This window comes from Neopsephotus bourkii, unplaced genomic scaffold (genome assembly GCF_033783945.1).
Source record: "Neopsephotus bourkii isolate Nb327-2 ecotype Australia unplaced genomic scaffold, CSIRO-AGI_Nbou_v1 NB_716, whole genome shotgun sequence".
Lineage (NCBI taxonomy): Eukaryota > Metazoa > Chordata > Aves > Psittaciformes > Psittacidae > Neopsephotus > Neopsephotus bourkii.
Genome location: NW_026901215.1, coordinates 702,174 through 716,523, shown reverse-complemented (window position 1 = coordinate 716,523; position 14,350 = coordinate 702,174). Strand labels below are relative to the sequence as shown.

Sequence of the window (14,350 nt, the reverse complement as noted above, 5' to 3'; positions counted from 1 at the left end):
CGGTTTAGCTCAATCGCTCACTCTCTCGTTGGCTGTTTCGGCGGCTGGGAGGACGGCGAAGCGTCCCGGCAGAGCGGAGCCGTGCTTCAGCGAGGCGGAGGGGCCGGTGGTAAGGGCCGGCAGAGGGCATCCGGATCGGGAAACAGGTGCAGCAGCAGGGGAGAAGAAGGAGCCACAACAGCGATCGGCGGCGGGGAGTTAGTTACGGTGGAGCAGGGCCGGCAGTACCGCGGCAGAAATGGGTGCGGCGGGGAGGCGCTGGGGACGGCGGGAGAGAACCCTGCTGTGGGGTGTCCTGGTGGCGGCGTGGGACGCGGCCTGGGGGCAGCTGCGCTACTCGGTTCCCGAGGAGCTGCCCAAGGGATCGTTCGTGGGCGACGTGGCCACAGACCTGGGTCTGGAGCTGCCGGCGCTCAGCGACCGCGGCGTCCGAATCTTAGACAGAGGTAGGGCTAAGTATTTCGCCCTGCACGGGAAGACGGGCCATTTGGTAACGGCGGAGAGGATAGACAGGGAGCAGCTGTGCCGACTGGTGGAGAAATGTGTGCTGCGCTGTGAAATGATCGTGGAAAGGGAAATGAAGGTTTACGGCATCGAAGTAGAAATCACGGACATTAACGACAACACTCCCAGCTTCCGAGATACAGAGACGGAGCTGAGAATGAGTGAATCGACTGCCCCGGGAGCTCAGTTTCGCTTGGCAGGGGCTTACGACCCTGACGCGCGGCCAAATTCCCTGCAGCGCTACGAGCTGAGCGGCGACGAGCACTTCTCGCTGGCTGTGCAGGCGGGCCTAGGCGGTGATCAGCGTCCCGAACTGGTGCTGGAGAAGGCGCTGGACCGGGAGGAGGCAGCGTTTCACGAGCTGGTGCTGAGGGCGAGAGACGGCGGAGAGCCGGCTCGCACGGGCACGGCGCGAATCCGCGTGGTTGTGCTGGACGCCAACGACAATGCGCCCGTGTTCAGCCAGGCAGAGTACACGGTGCGTGTGGCAGAGGACGTGCCCGTGGGTTCCGCCCTCGTTGCCGTCAAAGCCTTCGACGCTGACGAGGGTCTGAACGGGCACGTGAAATACATTTTCCATAAAATTTCAGACGGGGCGTCGGAACTTTTCCAGCTTGACTCTGAGACTGGAGAAATATCTCTGAAGGGAAGTTTAGACTTTGAAGAAATCTCCTCACACGAACTGGAGATACATGCGCACGATGGAGGGGGACTTTTCGACACGGCTAATGTCGCGATCACGGTGACAGACGTCAACGACAATGCACCAGAACTGGCGATGTCGTCGTCCCTGAGCGAGATCTCTGAGGATGCACCACTGGGGACGGTAGTGGCATTGCTGCACGTGCAGGACAGGGACTCGGGGGTGAACGGCCAGGTGCGGTGCAGCATCGGCGAAAATCTCCCGTTTCGGCTGGAGAAGACCTTTGAGGACTACTACCGCATATTGACGGCGGGGGAGCTGGACCGCGAGAAGGTGTCAGAGTACAATGTGAGTCTGCGGGCGGTAGACGGCGGATCCCCGGCTCTGGAGAGCAGCGCGGTGCTGGAGCTGCGGGTGCTGGACGTGAACGACAACGCACCCGTGTTCACGGAGACACGCTACAGCGCCCGGCTGGCCGAGAACAACGCGGCGGGAGCGCTGGTGCTGACGGTGCGAGCGTTGGACGCGGACTGGGGGCAGAACGCGCGCGTGCGGTACCGGCTGTCAGAGGGGCGGGTGCGGGGCGCGCCGCTCTCGTCGTACGTGTCCGTGCAGGCGGAGACGGGCGCGCTGTACGCGCTGCGCTCGTTCGATTACGAGGAGGTGCGCGAGGTGCGGCTGTGGGTGTGGGCGGAGGACGGCGGCGCGCCGGCGCTGAGCAGCAACGTGTCAGTGCTGCTGGAGATCGTGGACGAGAACGACAACGCGCCGCAGGTGCTGTACCCGCCGGCAGCGGCGCCTTCGGCGGCGGTGTCGGGCTGGTCGGGTGTGGAGCTGGCGCCGCGTTCGGCGGAGCCTGGGGCGCTGGTGGCCAAGGTGGTGGCGGTGGACGCGGACGCGGGGCAGAACGCGTGGCTGTCGTACGAGCTGGCCAAGGCGACGGAGCCGGGGCTGTTCCGCGTGGGGCTGCACAGCGGCGAGGTGCGCACGGCGCGCTTCCCGCTGGCCCGCGACGCGGCTCGCCAGAGCCTGGTGGTGGTGGTGAAGGACCACGGGCGGCCGGCGCTGTCGGCCACGGCCACGCTGACGGTGGTGCTGGCCGAGAGCGTGGCCGAGCTGCTCTCGGAGCTGGGCAGCGCGGCGGCGACGCCGGGTGAGCCTGCCGCCAGCCTCACGCGCTGGCTGGTGCTGGCTGTGGCGGCCGTCTCCTGCCTCTTCCTCGCCTTCCTGCTGCTGCTGCTGGCTCTGCGCCTTCGGCACTGGCGCCGCTCTCAGCTGCTGGCGGCGTCGGGAAGTGCTGCCTTGCGCGGTGTCCCGGCTTCTCAGTTTGTGGGCATCGACGGCGTCCGCGCCTTCCTGCACTCGTACTCGCACGAGGTGTCTCTCACCGCCGACTCGCGCAAGAGCCATCTCCGCTTGTCCTCTGGCAGCTGCAGCGACACCCTCCCGGCCCGTCCGCCTCCCGACGATCCCGCGCCGCTGCTCGGGGAGGACCCTGCCCCTCCCAAGGTGAGTTCCTCCCAGGAGCCTTTATCCGCGCCGCTTCCTTTCCTCTGCTGTTTTTCCTCTGCTTTTTTACCCATGGTTCATTTTTCCGTGTTTCATGTGTCGGCGGGACTTACCTTGTGGCGGGGCTTCGTGTTTTTTTAAGACGCCTCTTCGTTTTCCTTTTTCTCTCTTGCCGTGTTTTATATGAGATTCCTGGTGGTCATGACTCGTCTCAGTACGGCGCTCCCACGGTGAGTTTCTCACACGAGACTTTCCCTGAGGCTCTTCCTTCCCGGTGTTGCCTCTTCCCTTTCTCCGACGGGTACCACGTTCCTAGCGGGGAGCTCTGCAGACGAGAAAGGCCATGTTTGTCCCCGACCCGCTGTGGGTGTTGCTGCCTCTTTTTCCCGGGAGGGGAACTTGGGGTGTTTGCTCAGGTTTCCCGCGGGAAGCGGGAGAAGCGGGGTTGGTGCCAGCAGTACTTATGCTGGGGCTGGGACTTTCTTTTTTTGCCATGTCTTCATTGTTTTCCACGGTGTTAAGTGACCATGTAGTTCCGCATCTGGTTTTCTTTTAAACTTGACGTTTCTTTTCTGAAGCGGCATGAGCAATGTTTCTTCATCTGGTTAGAAATGTAAAGATGTGAGAACTGTGCCCACCCATAATATCCTTCATTGTAAGTTTCGTCTTCTCTGAGCTTTTGCTAAAAGACAGGTTATTCCACTTGTATGGGGAAATCCTAGGAGGTTCTTTAAGTGTTTTTGCAGGTTGTTCTTACAGTTTAATTGCCTTAACAGGAGCTCTGGGAGAAGACAACTGGTCATTCATACCCCGAATTGCTCTAGAAACCATTATATATTTTATAATATGATCATATTGTTTTCTAATGTATTACTTTTCCTTGCTCATTATGCTCATATAAACGTGGGCTATTGTTCTCACAGTATGTAGAAATCAGTTCTGTCTTTCTGCACGCCCCTTATGTCCCTTTCATGTTTTGAGCTGTAAAGATGTATATGGGAGACGAGATCTGTTACTGCTGCAGTCCTGTCCAGTACATGCTCTTCATGTTTACCCCTGTAATGACTCTTTCATATGCCTGGGGTTTTTCTGTTATTTGAAGAAATGATCTTGCTTATCACATGGAGATAGATCTTATCCGTGGTAAGGAGACACTCACTGTGCAGCTCCAATTCGTGCAAAACGGTGGAGTCTGCAATTGATGAAAATCAATTACAAGATGCAAGCTGAGAAGGGTTTGAGGAAAGTCTCAATGCCACTGTGTGTGTGGTCGTAGTGGTGGAGACAGGACGTATGTTGTGTTGATTCCCAGGGTTTATCACTGGCTTACAGAAAATGATTCTGAAGGTATCATATTTTTTGGTATCGCCTTGCTTGGGCTTCAGCTGTCCATGCTGTGGGTTCATCAGTTTGCTTTTCTGTACCTTGATCAGTCAGTGACCATAAACGTACACTTTAAGTTTTGAGAGTTGTGTATCTTCCAGGTAATCTGTTTGCAAAGAAAGGATGATAGTACCTTTGAGCTGATACTTCCATGACTGGGTCTTTATCAGAGTTGCATACTACTTACGTAATTGGAACGTTTCATATTGCTTCCAAGTAGAGTGATGGGCAAAGAATTATCTTTGCGTGTGTCCGTGTTGCAATCCATGGTCTCACTAAGGCGAAGCTGCATGTGCAGCTTTCCTTTCTGTGGTGTCTGTCTGCAAATGTAGCTTTCCTGTTGCATAACTTTAGGCACGATGAGGAATTCTGTCTGTGCACAGACAGGGCAGGTGTAAAGATCTGTTGTGGTATAATTTGCAATATCAGTAAGATGTAAAGATAGTGTAAAGGTTCAGTTTGTCCTAGTTGTTTGATGAACCCCACATTTGTGATTTATGGGTTTACATTTTTTTTTTTTTTTTTTACTGTCAAAAGAAATCGACTGGAGGGAATGTGCTGTGAGCCCTCGGGTTTTTTACCATTTAGGTCTCCATTTTGCATTCCTACTATCAATGACGTGCTCTGAAATGTTAAACTGTGAAGCCTTCAATTCTGCAGGTTCCCTATTTTTGCCTTGTTTGTTGTCCAGGTTTGAAGTTCGGCCTCATTGTCCCTGCTAACCATTAAAACATTAAAAGATCTCTTACACTTGTTGGACTGCGGCAGTAGTTTCCATCCATAACTTGAATGTATTCAGTTGCCAAGAAAAAGACTGATGTATCTGCTCCCCTGAGATGTCACAGAATGACACGCTTCTTCACCTATGGCTGACATACAGCCAAAATGCTGGGCACTTGCTTTGGTGCAACTAATGGCTATAAATGTGGAGCAAGTAGGATGAGAACCGGGCTTGGAATCAAGAAAATACACGTGTCAACATAGATTTCCTTGGGCAAAGGTTTGATTTCCTTCCTGGTGCCAAGGCCTGTGCCTTTTTTTTTTTTTTTTTTGTGCGTGAGTCTGGTTTCCCTTTTCTAAAACAGAACGGTAAGAGATCATTTGCACCATAAATCAGCATGTAGAAAGCTGATGCAAGGTTATAACACCTTATAAATCTGTTGGGAAACCTTCTTTATCCAAGTTGTGTCTCCTTGTAACATTACAGTGTAGAGTTCCTCCACAGCTGTAGTTAAACTAATTTTCAGGCCATTGTTTCTTCAAAAGTCGTGGATAGTGCTTTTTGGAGAGTGCTTTTGCATTTGGCACTGTCCGGGTTGTTTTCCAGCAAATACTTGACACAACAATTTAAGACAGAATTGTAGGTGTGAGGAGAATTAAGCAGAACTAGAAGAGAATCTGTTGTACTGTTGAATACCGAGCTGGGAAAAGAGAACCATGAGAAGGACTTTACTCTTGCTGCTTCATATTTTGAGAGATGATCAGACCACAGAGTAGAAAACAGTTGCTGAGACTATTAAACTAAACATGCTATTTTGTAGTGCAGAGGAAGACTTTAGGCCCACAAAGCAGCTGGAGGTAGGAATGACTTCCAGCTGCTCCCAGGGACAAATTTCAATGCCTGCTGTGAGGAGCAAGAAGACTTTCAGATAAGTTTCTTTGACAACATTTTCTGTTCTAAAACTTCCTTGCCTTGCTTGTCTGATTTATGGGTTTGCAACTCTACATGATGGGGTCAGGAAAATGTGATTGATGCTTGATACTTGAGATATTTTCTTCGTGAAATTTTTTTCCTGAAACAATGGACTCTTACCATAGAGACTGATGAACAGAAGTTGTTCGGTTAATGCTGTTTTGGTGTCGCACTTGATAAGGAAATGTGCATGTGGTCGATGAATGAAGAAGTGACAGACTGTTCCACCCATGTTTATCCCATCAGCCTTGTGCCAGCATGCCTTTTGGTGAAGGGCAACTGTAGAAATGGCAGCAATAGTGGGATGGCTCAGTTTTCTCTGAGCTTGATTTCTTTATTCTCTTTGTGCTGTCATTAGTCAGTTTGTCTTCCATGCTGGATGGCAGTTCCCTCCTTACCGCTCCTCATCTGTCTTTTTTTACAGTGTAGAATGGGATCAAAACCAGATTTTTAGAATAGCTTGCCGCACAGCTGAAACTATTGCCAAGGGCTGGTGACTTTCTTTCCTAGTGCTTTCTTGCTTTATGTGATTTATGGTTTTGGTTTTATCATCTTAATTTCTTCGGTGTACATTTTTAGTTGTCATTATCAGCATAGCTTCGTTTAGCAATGTGTCTCATGTTAGTGCAGAGGGGCATTCCAAAGCATCCAGCTTTTCAGTAAAAAAAAAAAGCACACATGGTGTCCCCCATAACATGCTGGCTGCTCAGCTGGTGACATGGGTTTGACAAATGGACTGCTAGATGATCTGAATTCAGGTCCAATATCTTTAGGCCTTATTTATCCATCAGTGTAAATTCTTATTCTAAATAAGAATCAAACCTGAACAATTCAAACTGAAAAGAAATTCACCCTGACAGAGTGTAATGCTACTTTAAAAGCCTCCTGCAGAAACAGAAATACTTTTTTTCGGTGGGAGGCTGCCGTTGCAGCCATAATCATGAGCGCAGCCCCAGGTCCTCTGGTCCCCGGGAGCACAGCCGTCACCCAGCTGCGGTGGCGTCGCGGGGCCTCGGGGTGCCGCTGTTGGCCGACGCGCAGCGGCGCTACAGCCGAAGGCGCAGCCGCTGCAGCGTCCTACCCACATAGACTGCTCGTTCGCACGGAGACGGCCAGAGCGGAAGCGGTACGGGCAGGAGAGGCGAGAGGCGGCGCTGGGAGCAGCGGCATCCGAGCCAGCGCCCATCTCCCTGCCCTCCAGCAGCCCCTGCGCTCCCTGCGGAGAGCAGCTGAAATCGAGCGAAGGCAGAGGCTGGAGGGAGGAGCGTGGCGAGCGCTGCCGACAATGGCGAGCAGGCAGAGGCAGAACCGGCAGCCAGCAGCCGGGCGAGTGCTGCTGCCCGCTTTGCTGCTGTGCTGGTGCTACCGGGTGGCGCCGGAGCGGCTCCACTATGCCATCCCCGAGGAGCTGGACAGAGGCTCGCTTGTGGGGCCGCTGGCGCGGGACCTTGGGCTGAGCCCGGCAGAGCTGCCGGCACGCAAGCTGCGGCTGAGCGCCGCGAAGCAATACTTTACCGTGAGTGGGGAGAACGGGAACCTGTACGTGAGCGAGAGACTGGACCGGGAGGAGATGTGCGGCGAGTCGGCGTCTTGTTCTGTCAGCTTCGAGGCGCTAATGCATAACCCCCTCAGCGTTTTCCACGTCGACGTGACCATCCAGGATGTAAATGATAACTCTCCGCGGTTTCCACAAGACAGTTTCCAGCTGGAGATCAACGAGCTGACTGCTCCCGGCGCTCGGTTTCCCTTGGTCATGGCGGAAGATGCGGACGTGGGCAGTAACTCCCTGCAGGGCTATGAGCTGGAGACCAACAGCTACTTCGCGGTGGAGGTGAAAGAGAGTCCGGATGGCAGCAAGTTCGCGGAGCTGGTGCTGCGCCAGGCGCTGGACCGGGAGAGAGAACAGAGCCTGCGGCTGGTGCTAACGGCGGTGGACGGGGGGGATCCGCCTCGGAGCAGCACCGCCCAACTCTGCATCAACGTCACGGACGCCAACGACAACGCCCCCGTGTTCGCGCAGGAGCGGTATCGAGTGAGCTTGCGTGAGAACGCGCTGCCGGGATTGACAGTGGTGAACATCTCCGCCTCCGATGCCGACGCGGGCAACTACGCCCGCATCACCTACGGATTCTATAAAATGCCGCTCAAGGTGCTTCAGAAGTTCATGGTGGATGCGGAGAGCGGAACGATCACGCTGCAGGAGGCGCTTGACTTTGAGGACACGCGTGGCTACACGCTGCTGGTGGAAGCAAGGGACGGGGGTGGTCTTGTAGCGCACTGCAAGGTGGAGGTGGAGGTGCTGGACGTGAACGACAACACTCCCGAAATCACGGTGCTGTCAGTGTCCAGCCCGGTGCCCGAGGACGCGCCGGCCGGTACGGTGGTGGCTCTGCTGAACGTGCAGGACCCGGACTCTGGGGAGAACGGTCAGGTGTGGTGCGAACTTTTGGGTGAGGCTCCTCTGTCGCTCGTGGCGTCGTCGGGCGGCTCGTTCAGGGTGATGACGGCGAGCGCGCTGGACCGGGAGCAGGCGTCCGAGCACCGGGTGACGGTGGTGGCAAGGGACCGGGGCAGCCCGGTGCTCTCGAGCAGCACGGCGCTGGTGCTGGAGGTGTCGGACGTGAACGACAACGCGCCGGTGTTCGAGGAGGCCGCCTATAGCGCCTACGTGGAGGAGAACAACGCGGCGGGGGCACTGGTGCTGCACGTGAGGGCGCGGGACGCAGACGCGGGCAGCAACGGGCGCGTGAGGTACTCGATGGAGGGCGGCAGCGCTGGCGCGGCGCCGTACGTGTCGGTGGAGGCTCAGAGCGGCGCGGTGTACGCGCAGCGCTCCTTCGACTACGAGCAGTGCCGCGAGTTCGCGGTGGTGGTGCGGGCTCAGGACGGCGGGGAACCTGCTCGGAGCTCGACGGCGACGGTGCGCATCTTCGTGTTGGACCGCAACGACAACGCTCCGCGGGTGCTGTGGCCGGCGGCGGCAGGCGCAGGGCCAGACCAGGGATTGGCCGCGGCCCCCGTCCCTTTCGAGATGGTGCCTCGGTCAGCCGAGGCCGGGTACCTGGTGGCCAAGGTGGTGGCAGTGGACGCGGATGCGGGACGCAACGCCTGGCTGTCGTACGAGCTGGTGCAGGCTCCGGAGCCGGCGCTGTTCCGCGTGGGGCTGCACAGCGGCGAGGTGCGCACGGCGCGGGCCGTGTCGGACAGGGACGCGGCGAAGCAGCGGCTCGTGGCCGTGGTGAAGGACCACGGGCAGCCGGCGCTGTCGGCCACGGCCACGCTGCACGTGGTGCTGGCCGAGAGCTTGCAGGAGGCGCTGCCGGAGCTGAGCGAGCGGGCGGCGGGCGCCGATTCGGCGGCGGAGCTGCAGTTCTCCCTCGTGCTGGCGCTGGCTCTTCTGTCCGCGCTCTTCCTGCTGAGTGTGGCGCTGGCCGTGCTGACAAGAGGCCGCCGTGCCGGGCCGCCCGCCGTGCTGCGCTGCCTGAGTGCGCAGCGCTTCTCCGGGGACGGCGCCGTCGCCGCCTTCCCGGCCGACTTCTGCGAGGGCACCTTGCCCTACTCCTACAACCTGTGCGTGGCGCCTGGACGTGCTGTCGCCGAGGCTGCTTGGCCGCGGCCACCTCCGCCTTGCCTGCCCGCGGAGGAGCTTTTCGGCTGCGATCCCTGCGGAGAGCGAAGCCCGAGCAGCAGTGCTATCGCTGGAGAACCTCCCGCGGAGACCAATAGACAGCAGGTCTGTAAACCTTCTATTCGGTCCTTTTCTGAACAGGTGTTTTGCTTTTGCTGTTTCTCTTTATGGCTCTCCTGAGCCTGGAGTTTGTGCTGGTCTCTGTTTCCAGGAACGGGTGAAATAATCTCGTCCTATGGTCTTTTTTAACAGTAGGCACTGTGAAAGGGCACGGCAGCCGCCAATTTGTGTAGTGTAGCTCTCAGTTGTAATGCGTTCTGCTTTTTATGCTGGACGTTTAGAAAGCAAGAATTTTTTAATTTTCAGTTCATAGCAGGAAGGTACTGATGACCCTTGTTGGTTCATAACACATTGAGTTTCAGTTGGGAAGTTTTTTTTAACCCTATATATTCCGTAAGAAGTGGTGTTCATTAGTTCTGGTTATTAGGAAACGTTTTGTGCTGCAGAAGATTCTTGGGTCTTTCTGAAGCTCCGTGCTTTTTCTACTGGGCTTCCCCGGGCGAGGGCTTTGGAAGTGCTGGTGTCTGTGTGTACATGAAGGAATGAAGGAAGGTTTAACTCCCATTCAGAGCATGCAGCTGGTGGCAGCACTTTCTGGATCATCATAAGTCGGAAATACAGGAAATTTAAGTGATAAGTTTTTGTCACAAACCTTGTGTTGTTGTGTAATGTTATGAGTGAAGAAGGCAAATCCTGAACAGAATGAGATCTGCTAATTCTTTGTGATGGGGAAAATGGGGTGGACACTCGGTAACGGAAATTTTTCCTTCCTGATTGCTTTTTCCCAAAGAGATGGAGTTGGTTCTGCCTTAAGCTGAAGATAATCCCCTTGGTTACTATGTTGTGTTGGACTCTCTAAGGTAGTATGTGTGTGTATCTGAAAATGGAAAAGTGGAAGATTATTCTCTGCCCGCCCCCCTCCCCCCGTCATGTGCCTTCCCATCGTTTAGGGCACGGTCACTGCAGAAATAGTTGCACGAGTATGACGGGTTTATTTTGACTAAATCGAGGACAGGAATCTCAGTCACTTTTTACGTTACCTGTTCTGTTTGCATATTGCACCTAGAGAGGTCTCTACCTATCCCGAGACTGCAGCTATCCCCAGAACACAAAATGGCAGCAATCAAGCATTCGAATAAAGCTCATTTGGAAGTTTACAAATGATCAGTGTAGTTTAGGGTGTGCAGCTGTAATAGTCTTCTGCTTCTTACGGTATGTTATTGAAGAGGTGTCCTACCAACAGGAAGAGTCAAGGATTAGCTGAATAGTTGATTAACACTTTGAAATAATTTACACCGTGATTTCTGAGAAAACAACACTTCCTTATCGTTTAACCAATCGAATTACTTGATAAACGTGAATATGTAAAATTATAAATCCACTAATTTTATGTGGGTTATTAAAAGGTTAGAACCTGTGCGTTACTAAAAGGGGAAATTGATGTTCAAGACCTTAGTATTTTCCATAGGGACTGAAGTATTTAAAGCAAATCCCCAGGCGTATGTGCTAATGAACTGCTGGGTCTCGAGCAGGTGAGCAGCTTGTGTGTCTGATTATTGCGTTTTGGATCTCAGAGCCCGTTTTCTATTGTTCTCTTTGTATTAGTAACTCGAGAACGACAGCTTAAAATTTAGTATTGGCGATGATGCATTTGGACTTATAGGATGAGACTAAGAATATGCTACGCGTTCAAATACGACCAAGTATTTTACTTTAAATATACCATCATGACGGCCATTCAGTTGTTCCAGGCAGTAGAAACTCCAGGCGCACAGGAGGAATTTGCTTTCCTCCTGGTCGGGTTCGCAGCAACAATCAAGGGGGAGCTAGGACCCGATGGCTGCTCCTTGTCGCCTGTGCCGCCCCCGAGAGCTGGTCCTGCGCAAGGCAGGGAGGGCAGCTCTGGGTGCCTGCAGTTCCGTAAGGAGGCTGCGGGCGCCGCTGTTGACCGAGGAGGAGCGAGAGAAGGCAGGAGCGATGCAGGCAGCCCCGCCCGCTCCTGGCGGCCTCTCTCGCTGGCTGCCTCAGCGGCACAGGGTTTGCTAGAATCCCCTCGGTGCGGAGCCGTGCTACAGCGAGGCGGAGGGGTCGGCGAAAGCGCCCGGAAAAGGCGATTCGGTCTGGGAGACGGAGCAGAAGCCGGACGAGGAGAAGGAGCCAGAACAGCGGTTGGCGCTGGAGAGTTGTCTACAGTGGTGCGGAACTAGCGGTGCCGCGCGGAGATGAGCACGGGGGGAAGGTGCTGGAGCCGACGGGAGGGAGTGCTGCTGTGGATCGTCCTGGTGGCGGCGTGGGACGCGGCGTGGGGGCAGCTGCGCTATTCGATTCCCGAGGAACTGCCCAAGGGCTCGTTCGTGGGCGACGTGACCAGGGACCTAGGGCTGGAGATGCCCGCGATCCGCGACCGCGGTGTCCGCCTCTTGGACAGAGGTAGAACGCAGTATTTCGCGCTGCACGGGAAGACGGGCCATTTGGTGACGGCGGAGAGGATAGACAGGGAGCAGCTGTGTGAGAGTGAGCGACAATGCATGCTACGCTGTGAGGTGATCGTGGAGGGAGAAATGCAGGTCTACAAAATCGAAGTGGAGATCACGGATGTAAATGACAACGCACCCAGCTTCAATGATAGGGAGCTGGAAGAGAGAATAAGTGAATCGACACTCCCGGGGTCACGATTTCCCTTGCCTGAGGCTCAAGATCCAGACGAGGGGCCAAATTCCCTGCAGCGCTACGAGCTGAGCGGCGACGAGCACTTCTCGCTGGCCGTGCAGGCGGGTCCTGGCGGCGATCAGCGTCCCGAGCTGGTGCTGGAGAAGGCGCTGGACCGGGAGGAGGCGGCGTTCCACGAGCTTGTGCTGACAGCGAGCGACGGCGGAGACCCTGCGCGAACGGGCACAGCGCGGATCCGCGTGACGGTGCTGGACGCCAACGACAACGCGCCCGTGTTCAGCCAGGAGGAGTACACGGTGCGTGTGGCCGAGGACGTTCCCGTGGGTTCCGTCCTCATCACTCTCACGGCCTCTGACGCCGATGAGGGTCTGAATGGACACGTGAAATACTCACTGAAGAAAATCAAAGAGAAAGCCTCGCGTATTTTTAACTTTGACGCTGAGACGGGAGCGCTCACATTAGCGCAAAGTCTGGATTTCGAGGAAGGCGATTCCTACGAAATGCAAGTACAGGCACGGGACGGCGGGGGCCTTTCTGACACGACGAAAGTCACGATCACTGTGACAGACGTCAACGACAACACGCCCGAACTATCCCTGTCGTCGGCTTTAAGGGAGATCTCGGAGGACACGGCGCCGGGGACGGTAGTGGCCCTGCTGCATGTGCAGGACAGGGACTCCGGAGTAAACGGCCAGGTGCGGTGCAGCATCACCGATGGCCTCCCGTTCCGTCTGGAGAAGCCCTTTGAAGATTATTACCGCATAGTGACGGCGGGTGAGCTGGACCGCGAGAAGGTGTCGGAGTACAACGTGACCGTGCGGGCGGTGGACAGCGGGTCTCCGGCGCTGCAGAGCAGCGCATTGCTGGCACTGCGGGTGCTGGACGTGAACGACAACGCGCCGGTGTTCGCCGAGCCGCGCTACAGTGCCCGGCTGGCTGAGAACAACGCGGCGGGAGCGCTGGTGCTGACGGTGCGAGCGTTGGACGCGGACTGGGGGCAGAACGCGCGCGTGCGGTACCGGCTGTCAGAGGGGCGGGTGCGGGGCGCGCCGCTCTCGTCGTACGTGTCGGTGCAGGCGGAGACGGGCGCGCTGTACGCGCTGCGCTCGTTCGACTACGAGGAGGTGCGCGAGGTGCGGCTGTGGGTGTGGGCGGAGGACGGCGGCGCGCCGGCGCTGAGCAGCAACGTGTCGGTGCTGCTGGAGATCGTGGACGAGAACGACAACGCGCCGCAGGTGCTGTACCCGCCGGCAGCGGCGCCTTCTGCGGCGGTCTCGGGCTGGTCGGGCGTGGAGCTGGCGCCGCGTTCGGCGGAGCCCGGGGCGCTGGTGGCCAAGGTGGTGGCGGTGGACGCAGACGCGGGGCAGAACGCGTGGCTGTCGTACGAGCTGGCCAAGGCGACGGAGCCGGGGCTGTTCCGCGTGGGGCTGCACAGCGGCGAGGTGCGCACAGCGCGCTTCCCGCTGGCCCGCGACGCGGCGCGTCAGAGCCTGGTGGTGGTGGTGAAGGACCACGGGCGGCCGGCGCTGTCGGCCACGGCCACGCTGACGGTGGTGCTGGCCGAGAGCGTGGCCGAGCTGCTCTCGGAGCTGGGCAGCTTGGCCGCGGCGCCGGGCGAGCCGGCCGCCAGCCTCACACGCTGGCTGGTGCTGGCCGTGGCGGCCGTGTCCTGCCTCTTCCTCGCCTTCCTGCTGCTGCTGCTGGCGCTGCGCCTGCGGCACTGGCGCCGCTCGCAGATGCTGGCGGCGTCGGGCAGTGCTGCCTTGCGCGGTGTCCCGGCCTCGCAGTTTGTGGGCATCGACGGCGTCCGCGCCTTCCTGCACTCGTACTCGCACGAGGTGTCTCTCACCGCCGACTCGCGGAAGAGCCATCTCCGCTTGTCCTCTGACGGCTGCAGCGACACCCTCCCAGCCCGTCCGCCTCCCGACGATCCCGCGCCGCTGCTCGGGGAAGACGTTGTGGCCTCCCGCTGCTCTGACCCCGCCATTCCCCCGGTGAGTTCCTTTCAGGAGCCTTTCTCCGTGCCTCTTCCTTCCCGGTGTTGCCTCTGCCCTTTCTCTGACGTGTTCCGTGCTCCTCGCGGGGAGCTGTATGGATGAGAAAGGCCAAGTTTGTCCCCGCCCCGCGGTGGGTGCTGCTGCCTTTCTCCCGGGAGGGGAATTTGCGGTGTTTGCTCAGGTTTCTAGCTGAAGGCAGGAGAGGTGTGGTTGCTGCCAGCAGGACTTACGTTTGTTCTGGGACTTTCTTGGTTTGCCACATC

General features: G+C 56.9%; 3 protein-coding genes across 10 annotated transcripts in view; all 3 read left to right on the top strand.

The window, feature by feature from the left end:
• LOC133212480 (protocadherin gamma-C5-like) overlaps positions 1-14,350 on the top strand; it is a 156,224-nt gene that overhangs the window by 72,717 nt on the left and 69,157 nt on the right. Inside the window, exon 1 of one of the 8 annotated variants that reach the window (XM_061353964.1) lies at positions 185-2,656. The exons of 6 other annotated variants lie outside the window; for them this stretch is intronic. In XM_061353964.1, coding sequence (XP_061209948.1) covers positions 239-2,656 — 2,418 coding nt within the window. In that variant the 5' untranslated portion in view covers positions 185-238. Of the gene's footprint in view, positions 1-184; positions 2,657-14,350 lie in introns of those variants that run through there. One more of the 8 variants, XM_061353970.1, reaches the window with a different exon arrangement.
• On the top strand, positions 6,929-10,406 carry LOC133212531 (protocadherin gamma-B5-like). The gene is made up of 2 exons (XM_061354095.1): positions 6,929-9,465; positions 10,371-10,406. The coding sequence occupies exons 1-2, from the start codon at positions 7,018-7,020 to the stop codon at positions 10,404-10,406; spliced, it is 2,484 nt and encodes an 827-aa protein (XP_061210079.1). The 5' UTR covers positions 6,929-7,017.
• On the top strand, positions 11,643-14,189 carry LOC133212468 (protocadherin gamma-A9-like). Its single transcript, XM_061353935.1, has one exon. It carries the CDS (start codon positions 11,643-11,645, stop codon positions 14,187-14,189), a length of 2,547 nt encoding a protein of 848 aa, XP_061209919.1.

Excerpts from the sequence above, each read along its gene's own strand:
- LOC133212531 (XM_061354095.1), top strand. The coding sequence starts at position 7,018 with ATGGCGAGCAGGCAGAGGCAGAACCGGCAGCCAGCAGCCGGGCGAGTG. Across the intron at positions 9,466-10,370 it reads CGGAGACCAATAGACAGCAG|GGCACGGTCACTGCAGAAAT; the intron begins GTCTGTAAACCT and ends CCCATCGTTTAG.
- LOC133212468 (XM_061353935.1), top strand. The coding sequence starts at position 11,643 with ATGAGCACGGGGGGAAGGTGCTGGAGCCGACGGGAGGGAGTGCTGCTG.